The sequence below is a fragment of the Postia placenta genome (assembly GCF_002117355.1).
Source record: "Postia placenta MAD-698-R-SB12 unplaced genomic scaffold POSPLAscaffold_11, whole genome shotgun sequence".
In the NCBI taxonomy this organism is placed as follows: Eukaryota; Fungi; Basidiomycota; class Agaricomycetes; order Polyporales; family Adustoporiaceae; genus Rhodonia; species Rhodonia placenta.
In genome coordinates, this window is record NW_020169842.1 from 1,263,127 (window position 1) to 1,280,893 (window position 17,767).

At 53.2% G+C, this 17,767-nt stretch overlaps 8 protein-coding genes across 8 annotated transcripts; 3 read left to right on the top strand and 5 right to left on the bottom strand.

The window, feature by feature from the left end:
• Window positions 1–159: 159 nt before the first annotated feature.
• Window positions 160–1,334, bottom strand: POSPLADRAFT_1040870 (hypothetical protein). The gene is made up of 7 exons (XM_024477815.1): window positions 1,280–1,334; window positions 1,183–1,225; window positions 997–1,123; window positions 790–938; window positions 688–735; window positions 496–629; window positions 160–435 (listed from the first exon to the last, which is right to left on the bottom strand). The coding sequence occupies exons 1-7, from the start codon at window positions 1,286–1,288 to the stop codon at window positions 328–330; spliced, it is 618 nt and encodes a 205-aa protein (XP_024336832.1). The 5' UTR covers window positions 1,289–1,334; the 3' UTR covers window positions 160–327.
• A 706-nt stretch (window positions 1,335–2,040) lies between these two features.
• Window positions 2,041–3,186, top strand: POSPLADRAFT_1040874 (hypothetical protein). Its single transcript, XM_024477816.1, has one exon. It carries the CDS (start codon window positions 2,074–2,076, stop codon window positions 3,043–3,045), a length of 972 nt encoding a protein of 323 aa, XP_024336833.1. The 5' UTR covers window positions 2,041–2,073; the 3' UTR covers window positions 3,046–3,186.
• An 879-nt stretch (window positions 3,187–4,065) lies between these two features.
• POSPLADRAFT_1048472 (hypothetical protein) lies at window positions 4,066–5,689 on the bottom strand (the record flags this gene model as incomplete). The annotated part of the gene is made up of 8 exons (XM_024479525.1): window positions 4,066–4,219; window positions 4,277–4,477; window positions 4,518–4,615; window positions 4,697–4,867; window positions 4,919–5,039; window positions 5,110–5,222; window positions 5,304–5,429; window positions 5,483–5,689. The coding sequence occupies 8 exons, from the start codon at window positions 5,687–5,689 to the stop codon at window positions 4,066–4,068; spliced, it is 1,191 nt and encodes a 396-aa protein (XP_024336834.1).
• A 1,381-nt stretch (window positions 5,690–7,070) lies between these two features.
• Window positions 7,071–11,186, top strand: POSPLADRAFT_1149862 (hypothetical protein; the record flags this gene model as incomplete). Its single annotated transcript, XM_024486356.1, has 14 exons — window positions 7,071–7,439; window positions 7,494–7,643; window positions 7,700–7,807; window positions 7,873–8,004; window positions 8,347–8,449; window positions 8,508–8,625; window positions 8,702–8,860; window positions 9,022–9,142; window positions 9,587–9,849; window positions 9,888–9,978; window positions 10,503–10,579; window positions 10,633–10,753; window positions 10,809–10,947; window positions 11,146–11,186. The coding sequence occupies 14 exons, from the start codon at window positions 7,071–7,073 to the stop codon at window positions 11,184–11,186; spliced, it is 1,992 nt and encodes a 663-aa protein (XP_024336835.1).
• Window positions 11,187–12,105: 919 nt separating this feature from the next.
• Window positions 12,106–13,346, bottom strand: POSPLADRAFT_1059330 (hypothetical protein; the record flags this gene model as incomplete). The annotated part of the gene is made up of 4 exons (XM_024481148.1): window positions 12,106–12,309; window positions 12,386–12,515; window positions 12,573–13,100; window positions 13,159–13,346. 4 exons carry the CDS (start codon window positions 13,344–13,346, stop codon window positions 12,106–12,108), a joined length of 1,050 nt encoding a protein of 349 aa, XP_024336836.1.
• A 689-nt stretch (window positions 13,347–14,035) lies between these two features.
• Window positions 14,036–15,060, top strand: POSPLADRAFT_1035502 (hypothetical protein; the record flags this gene model as incomplete). Its single annotated transcript, XM_024477089.1, has 5 exons — window positions 14,036–14,078; window positions 14,191–14,318; window positions 14,360–14,602; window positions 14,710–14,889; window positions 14,929–15,060. The coding sequence occupies 5 exons, from the start codon at window positions 14,036–14,038 to the stop codon at window positions 15,058–15,060; spliced, it is 726 nt and encodes a 241-aa protein (XP_024336837.1).
• A 161-nt stretch (window positions 15,061–15,221) lies between these two features.
• POSPLADRAFT_1059331 (hypothetical protein) lies at window positions 15,222–15,675 on the bottom strand (the record flags this gene model as incomplete). Its single annotated transcript, XM_024481149.1, has 3 exons — window positions 15,222–15,324; window positions 15,378–15,414; window positions 15,465–15,675. 3 exons carry the CDS (start codon window positions 15,673–15,675, stop codon window positions 15,222–15,224), a joined length of 351 nt encoding a protein of 116 aa, XP_024336838.1.
• Window positions 15,676–16,071: 396 nt separating this feature from the next.
• Window positions 16,072–17,380, bottom strand: POSPLADRAFT_1149959 (hypothetical protein; the record flags this gene model as incomplete). Its single annotated transcript, XM_024486363.1, has 4 exons — window positions 16,072–16,361; window positions 16,430–16,493; window positions 16,546–17,174; window positions 17,230–17,380. 4 exons carry the CDS (start codon window positions 17,378–17,380, stop codon window positions 16,072–16,074), a joined length of 1,134 nt encoding a protein of 377 aa, XP_024336839.1.
• Window positions 17,381–17,767: the final 387 nt, after the last annotated feature.

Sequence of the window (17,767 nt, forward strand, 5' to 3'; positions counted from 1 at the left end):
GTGAACTGCAAGTGGATCTTGGCAGGTGCTGAATTCGTTCCAGACGATCAATCGCCAGCTCTTATCGATAAGGCGAAGTGTGAGACTGCAGCCTTTCCCCCGGAAGTAAGGCTGTACAGCTTGAATAACGGCCTCGACACTGCGATGTCAATTGCAAAGTTTGATCTGACAAGTGATTATATGATTCTGCCTCCCACGATCATATTTATCGATACGAGAACCACAATTACTGCTGTACATATACGAGGCAGTACGAGTACAAAAATCAAACACCATAGCGGCCTCAAGCGACGACGAGTTTGACCCTCCAGCTCGTTCGGACCAGAATCAAGGTTCGTATATAATCAGAGAGTTGACACAGATGGCGTCTTCACGGTATACTATCATCTCAGGATAGTGTACGGCACCACCCTGCGAGAATGTCGCCGCAGTCACCTAGGTGAAATGGGCTTAGGAAAGAGGTCGCGCGTTGCGGAGCGATACCAGATTACTTACAGAATCACAGCCGTCCGGAGCTTGCCATAGGCCATGTGCTGCTTGATATAACGTCTTTGTCCGGCCGATAGTGACGTTCGCATATAACATCGCTTTGTAGTGCGAGTTGGGGCTCTTGGCATATATCTCTGCTTCTAAGGAAGTGATATACAATAGAACGATCGACTTTAAGGAAGCTGCGGGTCTGCTTACTCGAGGAAACGGGAGTGGTGTACACGCCGTGGCCAAACATTCCATCGTCTGGAAACGAAGCATGGTCAGAAACTAAATGTACACTCTGATGCGTCAACATACGAGATTTATTCGGGTCGAAGGAACAGCGCAAGATGGCGCAGAGTTTGCAGTCAGAACGGTTACAAGGATACAAGCTCCCAGGCGTGTCCCCAATCTGGCATGTACGAAGGGTGCCGTGGAAAAGCATCTGTTCATTACCATGCCGTTGCCTGGAACATCCTGTTCAGCAAAAGCAAATGTAAACCAGGCACAAGTCAGACAACGTACATGTAAGCTCGGTTGCGTTGAAGATGTCCACGAGAATGCGGACTCTGGTGAAGAAGGTAAAAAATGTGCTTGATCTTCGGGGTCCTAGTATTAGGATGCTGCCACGATGAGTAGAATTGATTCTCGACTACATCACAAATGAAGTCAGAGCACATTGAGGGGTGCTACTACAGCAAAGGGGCTCACTGTTGCGAGTGAACTGGTCGTTGGGCTTCAGGTACAGTAAGCTCTGATGTAAGAGGTCAGCGACAGAAAATACGAAGGCACAAGAGTGCACACTCACCACAGACATGGTGCAAGTTTCGAGATGTTGCTAATAAAGCGGAAGTTGGACGACGTCAAGTGCTGAAATTTGTCCATAGCCCCTCCGCAATTTAAATCGCGTCAGCGGAGGGTGCGGGTAGCGACAATGTCACAAAGAAACATTGAGATTTCGAACAATGTCTCCTCTGCACATACACGAGGCTGCAATGAGTCGCAACTAGCGGAGGCGCTGGCTGGGAACCGCCATTGATGGGCTGTCGACCATCTGTCTAGTGGTCTCCGAGAATGAACAGCGAGACCACTTAGGCATGATGGCATGGTTTTACACTGCCGTACACCGTCGGCAGTACACATGTCCGACAATTTCTCCATCTCCGAGCCTTGGGCCAACCGGTAGCATACGTTCTCTCGCACGGCGTCGATGAGGCGGTTCCCCGTAAAGCTAGCGTTGTTCTCATGATCTTCTGTCAGAGAGTTGGCCGGCTGCGCAACTGTAGATACATCGCTCTGCGATGATAATAGTACGTGTGAAGGAGTTCACCTGCCTTTTTTGGATGTGTCGGAAATCTCTGATCCGGAAATCGAAATGGGGCAGAGCGCTTGTTCAAAGAGCGGATCTGGGAGTGGTCAGTCTACACGTTCAGGTGCTCAAGCGTTCCAGGTACAGTCTCACAACAATGCATGGAAGCTGCCAGGCACATGAACCATCGATACTCGTGCCGCAGCCCATCTACAGCCTGCCCTCCGGCAATTGTCTGCTAGCGCTTGTCTCTGCATCTCGGACCCTCTTGTCGTCGCTCCCCAATACCCCCCATGTCTTTCCCTGCGTTCGATGACAATAAGCGTGCAGCTCTTCGGCAATTAGCCAGCGAAACACTCAGTGCCCTCCAATCTGGGTCCTATTCCACCCCGGGAGGTCGCAAGCACAGTCTGACACGGAAGATTGAAGCCTCAAACGCCAACACCCGTTACTACTCACCAGACTCCACGACACTATCCAACTGGTCGTCCGGTACGGGGTTCTTCTCATCCTATTTCGCGCCTCGAACCCCCACGGGCACCGCCACAACCGAGACGACGATCCTCCAGATCTCCACGCTGGACTGCGCGCGCCTGCTCAGCAACATTCACAAGAATAATGCCGACGAGCGCACCAAGATCGGCATCCTCAACTTTGCGTCCGCGACGAAGCCCGGCGGCGGGTTCATCAACGGCGCGCAGGCGCAGGAGGAGTCCATCGCGCGTGCATCCACGCTCTACCCCACGCTCCTCACGCACACTGCGCAGCAATTCTACCAGGTGCACTCGCGCGACGCCCGCCAGGGCTTCTACACGCACGCGATCGTCTACTCGCCCGGCGTCGTCGTCTTTCGCGATGACAGTGGCGCGTGGACAGAGCCCTTCGATGCGGACGTGCTTACATGCGCAGCGGTCAACGCCGGCGAGGTGCGCCAGTCATCCGCTGGGCGCCATGCGAGCGTGGAGGACAAGATCGAGCGCGAGATGAAGGAGCGCATGGGGCGCGTGCTGTACCTGTTCGAGAAGGAGGGCGTGAAGGACATCGTGTTGGGCAGCTTCGGTACGGGTGTGTTCCGCAATAACGTGTCGTTTATTGCGAAGACATGGGCAGATTTACTTTCTGTCCCCGGCGCGAGGTTCGGGAGCTCGTTCGAGCGCGTGATGTTCGCCATCACCGGGGAGAGGACGTTCGCCGAGTTTGAAGCCGCGTTTAAAGCTCGGTCCCAAGGAGGGCGAGGAGCGGGATCCCCAACAGCGAGCTTTTGAGTCAGACGGGGGCCTACCTTAGGCCACCACGGACTTGACGGATCAACTGTATTCCATGTATATTGTACTCATAACTTCTGGCAACGATTGTCTTAGATTGTAAGCCCGCAGTCTCCAAATTTTTATGGTGTGGGCGAAGTCGATATATGCGCGAAGGAACACTCTCCGCTGCTGGTAAGACCACTCGAACGCCACGACACGAAATACAAGCGCTCGACGCTCAGTCCCTTCTATGAGAACACGAGAATATAATGACAGCTTACCATGTACGTGCGACACACATGTCGTCCGTCCACACTGATCCTCGAGAACTCGAATGGCTCGACGTCGAGGTTGGCTTATATGAGCAAAGGCCCGCAAGAATAAAGAATTGTTGTCGCCTCAAGAACACATCATGACATAGGCGGTTGTACTCAGATAGACAGAAGAAAAACGAAGAGCGATTGATCATAAATAGAAGAGTCCGAAAAGGGAAAGCCACTTCCTGAAACAGGATGGGAGCCGTCTCCCGGTCTGACCATTGCACAAGCAGGCTAGACCAGAGACCTTCAGCACTATAGCTTCAGCTTCAGATTTACTTTCGAAACCCAGTCCAGAATGATGATGATGACTTGAAATTGCGTCATGGCCCTCGATCAGATGGAACCAGCATGGGTAACAACAAGGGCCATACACAACGACTCTCCACCAGACTCGCATTAGTATCATATCACAGACTAAGTATACAATCCCATGGTCATCGTAGATGAAGATGTCAGTTCAATTACAAGAGCATTGGCTACAGCTAGTATGCTGCCACAATAGAGCGTACAAGAATTCGTTACATCGCAATGCTTCCAGCCACGACCAAAATATAGACGTACAGACAGCGAGATTTTCACCCATAAATGACAAGGTAGGACGGCTGTACGGCCTCTCCCGTATTCACAACCAAGTCGTCCACCTTTGAACTCGAGCGCGAGCTGATCACTTGGACCTATCATCAGAGCAATTAAATTAGGACGGGACAGTCTAACGTGACTAGCGAAACCGGGTGCCTACGGAATTGTATCCAGCAGGAACACCCTGCGAAAGCTGACTACGGCTCAACTGTGCCGATTTCCCCGCCGCGACCTTGGTCAGAAGCATAGCCTTGGAGGGGTATTGGTTCGGACTGTCCGAGTATTGGTCCGATCTGTGCATCGTCATTGCGTTATATCACATGCGGACGGTTTCAGGGAAGAAAGCGCACTTGTCTGACGTGGACGACGAGTGGATCAATCCCCCTGGGTACTGCGCGGCGTCGACCGTGGAACGCAGGATGTAGCACAAGGAGCAGGTGCGCGACGTGCACGGAGTGGCGTTACCGCCGTTGCCAATAGTACACTCACGCTTCGTACCGTGCCACCGGCGGAGCTCGTTCCCTACTCGCGATCTGACAATCGGTAGATGTCTAAGGTCAATAATGTTAGTACGGTGATGGCATGACGCACTGATAAGTCTTGTAATTCGTGGCATACATCGGCCTCTGCACAATCTTGTACACCTTCTTCACTTCGGGGCACGGCGTGCCTCCGCTCTTCCACGAGTTCTTGAATTTATTGGCGACTGAGTCGGTTGAAAGGACCCATATCAAAGTCAGAACTCGAAAACCGCGATGCCTACGACTCACCCTCTTGGAACGTAATATGTCCGCAGGGAGCTTCCAGGAGCAACGGCGCGCGGTGTTCGGCCGCATTAGCACAGCTGCGCCCGCAAAAATGGGAGCTCCCCCGCCTCGGCGCCTTCCAGCACATAAGACACGAGGAGTTGTTTCCCGGAACCGGCATTGAAGCACCTGGATCTGCGTGTGCGGTCAGACAGGAACATGTCGCAGGGTATTATTGCCGCTCACTATTGCTACGATTGTTGTTGCCGGAGCGCGAGCGTGCCGCGCGCGCTCTGTCTCGGCACGTCCGCCCGCATTGCGGGTAAAGTTTGTGGCCGTCGAAGAATTTGGGTCTTTTATGACAGTACTATTTTCGTAAGAAGACAATGAGTGAGACGGAGTAACAAGCTTAGCGGGGGAAGGTGATTACATCACACATCTCGGCTGTGCCGCCGCGGGGGTTCGGCGGATTCAACTTGGCAGCGCAGGTCAGTCCACACGTTGGGTAGGACTTCCCGCCCCTGGAATACTTCGGACGGGTATGGCATACCTGTAGCCAAGACAATTTGAGTGATTATCGTCTCTTGGTGTGTGCACAGTCGGAGAACGCATCGCGATCGCGAACACTCACAACACACAAGTTGTCTGAACCGCTTCCTTTCCCACTCCTGCTCCTGTCTAGCTTAGCTGCGCAAGATAGACCGCAGGTCGGATAGGACTTGACACCGTTGTTGTACTGCGGACGAACGCCGCACACCTAGCGGCGAGTCTCATATCTAGTTATTCGTAGACTTATAACTTATTACGTACGACACACATCCGAGGCTTGGATCCGCCACGCGAAGGCATCTCGGTCGGCTGGGGCTGGATCGGGATGTGGCCCGTAAGACGATTTGGCTCGCGGACTGTCTCCTCGTCTGAACTGTCACTGGATGGTATACTGTCGTCGACTTCGTTGGCGGTGTAATAATCGCTGTCGGTGAGGACGATGTCGTGGTCGCGGACTAGATCTGCCATCGGGGGTGTGAAGGAAATGTTCACCGGAGTGGATAAGTAGCGAGAGCGCGCAGGATTCATGATATGGCCCTTATATAAACTACCCCGGTGGAGTGATAGCCAGGACGAAATGTTACCTGAAAAAAATAGTCGGCCCAGATATCCCAACAGTGGAATCAAGGTGGCGGCTACGGCTGGTCTCTGTATAGCGAATTGTCTTTAGATAAAGGCGTCACAGTCTGCCAGCTGGGGTCTGTGGCAATGTCGAGCACGGCGTGCGGAGAGATGTCGATTGAACCGCTTGACGCGTGAGCGGCCTTGTACAGTGTGGGCAGGTGGACCCTGGCTCATTTCCATTTCCGAAAGGAGATACTACAAGGAATCGATTACAGGGACCTCGAGGCTTTGTTCTTTTGATCGTATAACAATGTTATTGACACGTTTCTGGCTGTGGGCAATTGGTCCGCGAGACTTTTGTCGGAAATTGAACAATTTATTCTTGTGGGCCGCTACTATGACTGTTCTTCGTACCGCCAGATGCATCCGTGCCAAAATGAGGCCACTGTCCAGGCACCTTAGCACAGCAAGATCAAGATCAAGATGCAGGCGTTAGTCCTCGAACGCCAGCGAGTTTAATTGGACTTCCCAATATGGAAGCACGCACATTTTGCATCCGTCCTTGCGTTCTGTTACCCATCATGCCCCGAACCCCTCGTGTCTACCACGTATGTCTGCGCTTATGCATGTAAATACATGATAGCTATTGACCATTTCTCACCATTTAGCGCCCCAGACCGTGCTACTTGTCAAGGTCGCCCATAGTAGTACTGAGCCCTCGCCAACATCGCTACCTACTGAATGTGGATTGATCTTCCATGTCTTGGATGACATTGATAACAATTCAGCAAGCGAGGGCGGAATGGAAGCAAGGAACGTGTCTGTGGTCACCATGTTCCTGAACGGCAAATCCCCGTAAGTTCTAATCACTGAGGCGCTGCACAGTAGCTTTGGACTGTCAGCGGAGACTCCTGTTGCCGATCATATCTTGACAAACCGACTTCATGGAAGTACGTGCCATGCCTCATGCTACCTCCCTCCACGCACATGATTGTCTGCATGTCCCCACGTTGGCTTCTCCTCATGTCCCCTTGGCTCGCTGCGGGACGGCTTCCTTCATTTCGAGGCGGAGATTATATCTCCCCGTCACAGCCTGTTTTGGCGTGGAATCACCACCCAGCGATCTCCTATCACGCTCGATTCATATCAGAGAACATCAAGTACCTATCCTATTGAGGACATCCCGTAGCAAGCATGAAATCCTACGATTTGGCGCCTGCCTCCGCGTATAAATGATGGTCATTTTACAGACTTCTAGCTATTCATTCCCCTTAAGTGCTACATAATGTCGCCCCCGTATTCTGACACCCCCGACTCAGATGATCAGTTCGACGACGACGATCCGTCTGACAATGGCCAATGGTCCGACGATGACAACGGAGGGCCCGATGACGACCTTGACAGTGGGTTCGACAGTATGGCTTCCGACGGCGATGGCGACACCGATGACGGGAGTGATTTCGGCGATGGAAACGACGATGATGCCACGGCCTATAGCGACGGCAGCGATGTGGACAAGTTGAGCAAACAATTCGCTACAGCAAACATCGCCGCGGCTGCACCCGTCAATCGCTCTATGAACTTAGCCGCGACGGCACCCGTCAGTCGCGCTATGGCTAAGCCGCAGAACCGTGGCGGACAACGGATGTGTGCCGTAAGTTTATTCCACAATCTAATGTACGAAGTGTACCTTATCTCCCGCACATAGGTCTGTGGTATTCGTCCTGCATATAGCCAGAATGGGAAGAGCTACCCCACCTGCGGAATGACTTGTGCGGCTAAGTACAAACCTAATGGCAGTGGTGGAGGCGGTGGCCGGAGCAGCAACAATACAGCTACTATCGTGATTCTCTGTGTGGTTCGTCCTCGATCAGCTCAGACACGCATGGCTGTGCTGATCTGGTTAATTATAAGGTCTGCGGTAAGAAGCCGGCATACAACCATGGAGGGAAAAGCTATCCGACATGCGGCAATACCTGTGCAGGGATTTACAAGGCTGGCAGATTCACTCGTCTATGCGTGGTGCGTAGCCCTCTCATCTGAGTGTTCTGTGGAACAGCTCGGGAAGAGCTGATGTATCAATTCAGATATGTGGTATCCGCCCTTCGTATCATAAGAACGGGAAGAACTACCCTACATGCGGCCTCACCTGTGCTGGAAAATACAAGATCGCCACGGGGGGTGGTCACGGTAGCGGTGGTACTACTCGTCTATGCGTCGTAAGTCATTTCCGACAGGGTGACTGCTATCAAACACAATTGGTGGCGTTGCTCATGGACTGCCAAGATATGTCATCGCCGGCCGTGTTATCGTCGTGGCTCTGTTGCATATCTAACCTGCGGCATGACCTGTCTCATTACTCTCTGTTCTGGCGGGGGCGACAATACGAAATGCAATGTGAGCATACCAGTCTGCGACTACATCTGGCGCATTCCATTAACCGTACATTTACACATTAGTATTGCCACCGCCGACCGAAGCTTAGGCCTCACAACCAGTGCGGGCGAACGTGCCGCGACCGGTCGCGCGTAGCCTGCCTAATGTGCCGTTGCCGTCCCAAGCTTGGGAAGTATCACTTTTGCGGGCGGACGTGCAAGAAACTGGCATTGAAAACAACACCAAGGATCATGGAGATTCCTCAGGGCCATGTCACATGGAAGATGGGTGCGCACTTATGTCTAGCGCACTCCGACATACGCGAGCTGACAGGTTGATCCTATAGTCCGGGCGAAGTTCGACAACGCTTGGAAGTCGCCCAATAATGTCGCCAAGCCAACCATAAAGCACGTGTACAAGATCGTCGAGAGCGCAACGTTCACTAAGCCGTACGACGCTTACCGGTGCGTATTGTTGCAAATCTACAAGCTCCCCAGAGCGCACCCAGTACAGTCCTAACTCTTTCAATGACAAATACAGAAAGAGAGTCCACAATGAACGCTTCCGCTATCACGGTACCACACGCGTGTGTCAATTGGGGAACACGGGCCACACGAAGCTGTGTAACTCGCCTAAATGTGCAGTATGCAATATCTTGAAGACTTCGTTCAATGTGACCCTTGCGAACCCAAGCGGAGCGTGCGTTTTATCCGACATCCCTGATGACGATATCGTTGCTGACCCCTCGTCTTCCTGTTTAACAGCTTTGGAGCAGGTATATATACGTCCTCTGCGTCGAACAAGTTCGTACATGGACATAAGACTATCCGCGTCTATTCTGAATGACCATCATCATATAGGGCATGGAGTTACAGCTCGAATGGCACTGGTGTCATGATTCTCAATAAAGTCGTCCTCGGACGCGTCTATAACGTCACTGCCTTCAATCAAGTCATGTCTCTCCCTTCGGGCTACAATTCCGTACGTCTATATCCCTTTGTGTGTGATGATAAATCATGGAGACGCTAATTGGCGTGCCTCTGACACGATGACAGGTCGTCTTTGATAGGATGAACGGCCAGCTGAACGAAACTATCGTTTACGAGAATGACGCAATCAGGCCGGTTTTCTTGATCGTGTTCTGAGGTGCTTGAAGCGCAAGGTCGCTTTCATACTCGTTTATTCCTGCAGTGTCCATAGCAAGACCATGTATAATCGCGTTTTGAACAACATCTAGGCTACGTAAAATATTGGTAGGCCACATAGAACGCTAGTTCTTCGTGCAGGCAGCAGATGAAGCACCTTGGTCTACAAACAACGAGTGATTTTGACTCCAATATTTGCTTCGTTATGTACTGCTCCCTTTCATGACTCATGACTAACGATGTGTCAATGTTTCGGTCGCGCGAGCCACCACGATCTAAGCCTTATGATGAGGAACAGAAGTGGTTGGCCGACTGCATTCTCGACCATAGATGTGTCCGACGCAGCTGGCGTTATCTCGTCCGTTGGACTGGCTACTGGTCGCCTGCCTTGGAGATCGAAGCTCTTGAAGCTTTCAAATTTAGTACACAACATGTTTGGTCTCTGAACATCGTATGTATTATATGTTGGAACAACGGTGCGAACGGCGCGGGGGCGCGTTTGTCCACGGGCGTAGCGATGCCCGTCAGGGACAATCGCGTGCGGTACGTACATCGCGCGGGGTCGTTATATACTACGATAGGGGCCTCCGGCCCCCGGCTACTCGCGCGCCCGAGCTTGCGAGGTCGTTCCTGACCACGCGGGTCAGCGCGTTTCAACATTATACAAAGCTGGTGCGCTATAAGCCGGAAGCAAAGCGTTGCAATTTACAGTCCTCCATTCCAATGATCCAGACCGATCACAATGTGACGCAACAGCTATCAACGGTGTTTGAATAGGGCCTCATTGGGCCTCGGAAATGTCCGACATACTCGTTAAGTACTTCAACTAGTGTTGTTCAGGGCCCGGCTCGGGCCCAAAGCCCTACTTTGGGCCGCACTTTTGGCCACCGGGACTGGCTTCATATTCAATACAGGCCTGCATACTAGGCTCTGTAGCCCCTTGAGGGTCTTTCGAGGACTTGTGTTGAGCTATATGCGCCTCAGTTAAGCAGGGTTCGGCGGGCTTGGGCCTCAAAGCCCGATTGTGAACATCACTAACTTCAACCACCACGCCACATTTGCATACTCTTCAACACAGTCCACTGCAAACCATGGCGAACGCGCAAAGTATTGACTTGCATGAACTATTTGCACGCTTTCAGCATTCGGAAGGAGAGAGAACGTGACAGCATAATGAACTTATGGCTGAATTGCAGGTTGTCAAGACTCGATTGGACACTGTTGAGACGAAGATAAGGCAGATTCAGACGCTGCAGGATGATTTTCAGGAATTGTGAGTTGTATGTTTACTTCAAGGTCGATGTCTGTGTTGGAACATCCTTGCAGTAAAGATCGACTGCCTCTGTATGTTGCGAATCTTACCATGAACTGCGCTACCCCTTTGTTCTACCCCGCCAATGTGCCGAACGATCAGATTCCTGCCTGGGCTAAGAAGAAGTCCGGACAGGTACGTCCCGACTGCTTATGTACCTACATGATATCAATTGATGCACGCTCCTCAGCTGAATCTATCGATGAGGTGGCTGAACTCCTCCAATTGTCGCCTTTACAAAGAGATGTCACGCCTATTCGCCGCAAGCAGCAAATTTACGAGTTCTTTGGAATACTGGGTGATGCTTGCATACCTGAAGAAGATGAGATGTAGGTTAGCCTTGATTGGAATCTTTGTCTTGATGTCGTCCACTCTGTGTGTATACATAACGGCCCAGTTCCATGTTGGGGTCTCGTCATTTACGTTTTCAGTTGTAAAGTCCTATGCGTCGTAGGTTACATGAATTCGCCGTCCGCGTATCCCGTGCACGGGTCGAATAGCCTGAGCGTTATACGAGCAATATCTAGGTTTATTGAACACACCCACGACATGCACGCAGCACGTATGATGCATGACGAGTCCTGCCTTGCGAGCGATCAGGCCTCTCATCGCGCTCCCTTAGCATGAGTCGGCGTGGCTCCCACACCATGAGTAGCTGAGCGGAGATACTGATGTTGCATCAAGCGGTGCACATATATATGCCACATACGTGTATGATGATAATTAATGGACGGTCAGGGGACAGGATGCGATGTGGCATAGAACATGGATGTACGCGAGAGTGGCCCGGGTACAGCATCGCACGGATCGGCCATGGGATTACGGGTGGCGGCTGTGCCACTCACATACCATAACGACTGGGCGGGGAAGCTACAGAGTGTATTCCGCTTTGAGTGTGCCTTGAGCTCTGTGTGAAGAATCCAACCGCTAGCGCTTTGCACTGGCACACGTCTGGAAGCTTCACTAGCCATGGTACGAAGGAGCCCTACGATGAGCTGAATAGCGACACTCTTGAATGGGAACATCAAGGGGATGCACGGCATTTGTCTCTCGGTTTACTGCTGCGTTCTCGATGCTCATCAGAAACGGCGCGAATCCTTAGTGAAATATAGGGACTAATAGGACACGCGCAACACTATGGAGAACGCTAGTCTCATGGTGAGCTTGAATGCTAGCGGCAGGGAACTCGAGATGTGACATACCTGCGTGGCCCTTGCATGCTGCAAACTGACCTGTAGCGTGAAGACGCGTGCACACTTCGCTGCCGCATTGAGGTATGCTGCCCACCCAAGAGAAATTCGTAATGACGGCGCATAAAATCAAAGCCTCTCCGATAGCAAAGGCATGATAAGTCACGTTCCGATAAAGTCCGTGGGCCATTTTCATAAGTAAGTATGACACAGCTATGGAGCGTCACCAGCGTCCTCCAACGAATCTTACGACGACGATAGCGCCGGCGAGCGATGTGATAGATCCACACAGACACTTTATACCTTACCCCACGTCCCAGTCTGGAACGTCGCCCGTATGTTGACACCCCAGATCGCCACCGCAGTGAGGTACTCGGGCGCCATATGAAACACGTAGAACGCTGCCTTGGCCGCAGTGCTGTTCAGCGAACAAGGCGCGGCCGATTCCAACGCGTCCGTCGTGCAGCGCATTACAACGAGCCGGTACACGCCTACAACAGACTATGGAAAGTAGCCGAGATCAGAAATAGAGTCAGTATGAGCGCGAGGAAACGTGGACTGCGAGGCGGTAACGCACAAGAAGGCAGGTGAGTGCGCATATGTAGAGCGCGCGGCCCCGAGAGACGCGCCGATCCGTCACCATACAGGTGAACGCGGTGATATTTGTTGCCTGGAACAGGATCAGGGCAAGACTGGTGCTCGCAGCCCTGCACAACTATCATTAGCCCCATGGTAGTACACATGGAATGAAGAGGAGGTAGCACCTGACAAGGCCAACCGTGTGCCCCTCCGAAGCGGACGTGAACGACTTGTAGTAGTTGTTTCCCGCAATGATGGCCATAAGGATCGATATGCCGAATGGGATGAGCGTGAGGGAGGCAATGGTTTGGATCCGTTTGCGCCGGCCGGGCTGGTCTTCGCGGGTAGGCGGGAAGAGCGCAGTAGTCGCTGGAATAGGTGTGAAGCTGAAAGACCTGCTACGCATGGAATCTACGGGGGTATAAACGACCCCCACGTTGTCCTTGCTGCCCATTTTGCTGGGGCTGGTATTGGTGGACTCGCCGATCGGGGGCCGCTGCAATTCGATGTCATTAGGGCAGGTGGCGGAGGTCTCTGAGGGTGGTGTCCCCTTTGTAGCACTCATGAGCAAACAGCGGAGCATTTCCAGGAGCCCGTGGCCCATCCCAATAAACCCGGTCGCGTACGTCGTCTGCAGGTACTTGATGTTACTATTCGACGTGCGGTCACTGGGCACATGAGCTTCCTGCGCTCGGAGTGCCATGTCCGCAATGCTAATACCTCCACGATTAGACATGTACATGCATCCTGCGCATGAGAGGAAGAACATACCGTTGTAAGCTGAAAATGAAGGTCCCGGCCAGGATTATGGTGCGGGACTTAGCAGACGCCACGCGATAGATAACGAGGGGCGCCAGCGCGGCATAGAGGAGAGCGAATAATACGGAGGGGGCCAAGTCGATAGTGAAAGGAACGCCCCCGATGGGGGAAGGAAAGAAAACAGTGGGGGAGGAAGACATCGGGGGCTGATTGATAGGGTGGATCCGTACATTCACAACGAGGTATATATAAGCGGAAGAGGCCCTAGGATCCATCGCTACACGACTGCGGCGAACGGGCGTCATAGAAGCCGCAAATTCAATTTCAGAGGCGGGAAGAAATCAGTGCAGATCATCATGTTCGGGAAACCGATGTGCTCAGCATCGCAGCCATAGCTGCACTCCTACCAGGCCGAGACTTGAAAACATCTGGTCGGTAGAATTCTACTGTCCGTTCCTGCGATTTGTGGCCTAATATGAATACATGCCGATGGTCAGATGTTCGAGGTCTAGTCGCCAAGCCCTGGCGGAGGAACAGAAGCTTACTTGACACGTAGAGAAAGCAGCCAATGCGATGAATACTGTGAAAGCTGCTGTTCGGCTTCGCAGCCACCAAGGGGCCCGCACGGGCGGCACCATCTCTCCACAATCACATGCCGAGATAGTCGGAGGACATGATCGTGCCCAAGTTGTCCATCGAGCTGCTAGCTTCGGCCAAGACTAAGATATACAGATGCTAGGCCGGTCCGTCCATTCTAGTGACACAAACCCATTGTATTTCAACGTATTCAATGGGCCAATTGAACGACCTCTCATAGACTCAGTGAATACCCAGAGTGCCGCTTGATAAATGAATGAGTCATACCTGCACAGTAATATGGCTTCCATCCATGCCGAAATCCCTTGTCAAGGCCCGCAAAATGCAGGCTGCCGGTACTCTCTTCATTAACGATTAGCAGCGTAGACGGGACGGGGGCCTGCTCTGGGAGCATCAAATGACGACGCGCCAAAAACAGGCTGGATCAGACATGATATCTTGAGATAGGTGTAACGAAGACAGATTGCACCGACGTTAGACGACGAACGTCCAAGGCTAGCGGCGATCTCTTGCCCGTCGTTGGCAGTGTAACTGCGCTGCGTGTGTTGCCCTCTATCGATAGCGCAGTTCCTCGGGTATGCTTCGCATATCGTCGTCACATCGTGGAGCAATGCAGCTAAAGCGAGTTACTTATGCTATTTGGCAAATGGCTGATAGCCGAGGAACTAGGGCGGCTCAGTTTGCAGCAATGCGTATGCCACTGGCAGCCAAGAAATGGAGAGAAGAGGAGGGGTGGGAGGATTCGGAGCACGAGGGCGAGGGCGAGAGTGAGGGCGGTCCGGCCGCGTCGTCGAATACAGACAATCAGCATGAGCTTGATCGCAATGTGTATGCTTCTGTCTCTCAACCCGTGCGCTCTGTGCGTCGTTCTACCCTCGCTGTTCCCGCAATCAAACCCGCGTCGTCCTTCCCGGCTGTGCTCTGAATGCAGCAAATCATGTTCCGTTTCAATGCGCAATCATACAGCACATCGCACATCCCATGTCCATAGCTCAGATTCCATCATTCTCCCCCATGCCCAACACACCGCACTCGCGCCCCCGCCCACACCCATCACAACGGGCTTCCGCGCATCCACGCACCATGCCACACCCCATTCCATCCCGTCGCATCCAAATCCCTCCATCCATCGTTGCCGTCATTCTTGTATGTACCGTAAAATGTATGTGGCGTCGGTACCACCAGTCCATATACCGTGACAGTGGCACGACCTCCGACGCGCGGCGCATAACAGTGTCCAATGTGCGCGCGGACGTACAAGTCGCCCGAGGCTCACACGCTCAGCTTGCGGCGCCGGCGGCACCCGCCCAGAGCTGAGGAACCGTGTTCGACTTGTGTGCGGCCCACGCAGATTATGGATCTAGACAGCAACATTGCATAAACACAATTAGCATGAAAGCAGGATATGAACATGTATCCAAGCCCCTCCCAAACCGTACACCAATTGACGACAACGACAGCGACAATATGAATCGGGTTCATTCCAACTCGACGAGTGCTCCATCAAGTGCGGAAGATAATGCCCAAGTGCGGAGATGAAACAGCTGTCTATTGAGTATAATCACAGGCAGGCGGTCGATTCTGGAAACATGTAGTTTCAGTACAGGCTTCGTACTCAAGTAAATCAAACTTACGCATCCTGTGTGATGGCCTGCTGGTCCTCGATAGAGCCTCGCCATCACCTAGTTAGGCCACGACACCATCCAACTGGTTCACTATACCATCCAACCGGCCCTCGATGGCATCCAGTTTAGTGATAATCTCCTGATGATGCATCCTTCTCATGTTTTCCGCTTCGTTGTGTTGCTGCCGGAGCAATGCAATCACTTCGAGAGTGCCAACCACAGCAGGCATATCCTTCACGCCTTTGATTTGGAAGGCAAGGTCTTCAAAATGATTCCCAAGGGCAGCCTTGACAGGCTGAGTGTCCATTATAACATCTATAATATTTGCCATAGTCTATTGGAGACTGCAAGTGTGGCGTAGATGGTTGAAAGTAAAGGAGTGATCACAAACACGATCAGGTGCGGTCCGCCTAAATTCCTTGTATGTTTATGTTTTCCAAGACCTTGCAGCTGCGGCCCGGGCGGCCCGCCGACCATTAACCGCCGAGGGCAAGAAGCGTTTTCGTGGGGTTTCGTAGGGTTTCGTGCTCCTTACCTTCAGCTGGAGTGACAAGCTGCACGTCCGGATTTTGCGATGCATTTCCTCCAATAAATTCTCTCCTAATACACCTCGAGCGGGCCACTTTTGATACAACATCCTAGGGTCTGCGACGCAAACGTACACGATCACACTGGACGACGCCTCTCTTCTACCCTGGTTCTTCTATGCCTTCAAGCCTTTACGCGCCTTGTAATCCCTGCCCACCGCGTCTGCGCCCCGGATCGCGTGGAAGACGATCTCGGGTGTGATGACGCGGTCCATGTTCCAGATCGTCTCGTTCGGCGCGCACGCAAGCTTCGCGACGCGGTGCAGCTCCTCGTCCGACGCCTGGCCGATGCCCAGCTCTGCGAGTGTCACGGGGAGGCTGACGGAGGTCATCAGCTCGAGGTAGCGGTCTATCTCCGACGAGGATGCGTTGTCAAGGACGAGCTGGCAGACCGTGCCGAAGGCGACTGAGGGGCAGGCGGGCGGGCGGGCGAGTCAGCAGTGTCTAGGTGAGTGTGTTGAGAGGAGGACATACCCTTTTCGCCGTGCATCATCTTATGGAGAGCCTCGCTATGAATAGCTGTCAGTCCGTTGTGGATCTAGCCATGGATGTCAGGACTTCAAGGCTATCGCGTTCTCAACGACACTCACGGCATGCGCGGCGGCTAGTCCTCCCGACTCGAAGCCTAGGCCAGATAGAAGGGTGTTCGCCTCGACGACGGCCTCGAACGCTGGAGTTACTGCCCCCGCCTTGTTCGCCTCGACAGCCTGCTTGCCATATTTGAACAGAATCTCCTCGCACTTGGCGCCGATAGCAGCAGACACCTCCGTGGGCAGCCCGCCGCCGAAGTTCGGGCTGTTGCGCGCCGACTTGGCCTCGAGGTTCGTCGCGATGGCATCGCCAATACCGGCTGCGAGGAAGCGGTACGGGGCCTTGACGACGACGCTGGTGTCGACAAGCACGGTGTTCGGGTTCTTCGAGTAGAAGCGGTAGTTCTCGAACTCGCCGTTCGGGGTGTACAGTACCGAGAGGGCGGAGCAGGGTGCGTCCGTAGAAGCCGTCGTCGGCAAAACCGCGACCTGCAGCCCAAGGTCGTCCGCGATAGCTTTCGCGGTATCAATCGTCTTGCCACCGCCTAGGGCGACGATGAAGTCGACGGAGTGGGACTTGCTGAGGCTCGTGAGGCGGTTGATCTCGTCTTTTGAAGCTTCTCCACCGAAGATGCCCCTGGTCACCTTGAACTTGGCTGCTTCTAGTGTCGTGGTGAGCTCCTTCCCGGCTGCAGATCGCCCTTGTGAGCACGACAACCATGAAGACTGACAGAGAACACCTACCAATTCCGTAGACAAGTTCGTCGGAGAGCAACAGAGGGGCGGTACCGAATGCCGCGAGGTACTTCGGTGCATTGTGAATGGCTGAGGGCCCCTGGATGTATTTGGACGGCGACTGGAAAAGGCGTTCTGTAATACGGTTGGGGTTGGGCATGTTGCGATTTTGAGTCTGAGCGGGTGATTTGGAGGCTGAAGCGCAGGACGGGCAGGATATATGGTACCCGCGGGAGGGGTTGGATGCCTGGACGGGCCGGATGAGGCCCTGCGAAACCGTCGAGGTCAGGAGTTGAGAATACTCACGGATGAGGCAAGAGGCCCCGCGGGGCCCTAGCCAATTGAGTGTGAGGCCCTGGAACGGACGAGTGCGCGCCCTGGAACGGCCCAGCTTCTCGAGGCGCGGATGAACATTACCTTCTACGTTGAATCTATTCAGGTCGAAAGTGCGTGCGTTATAAGTGGTCAAGTGCTGGACTAGGCAGCGGCCAGAATGTGAGGCACCCCCTAGCTTCGCCCAACCGTGGTGCATACCGACGTCATAATT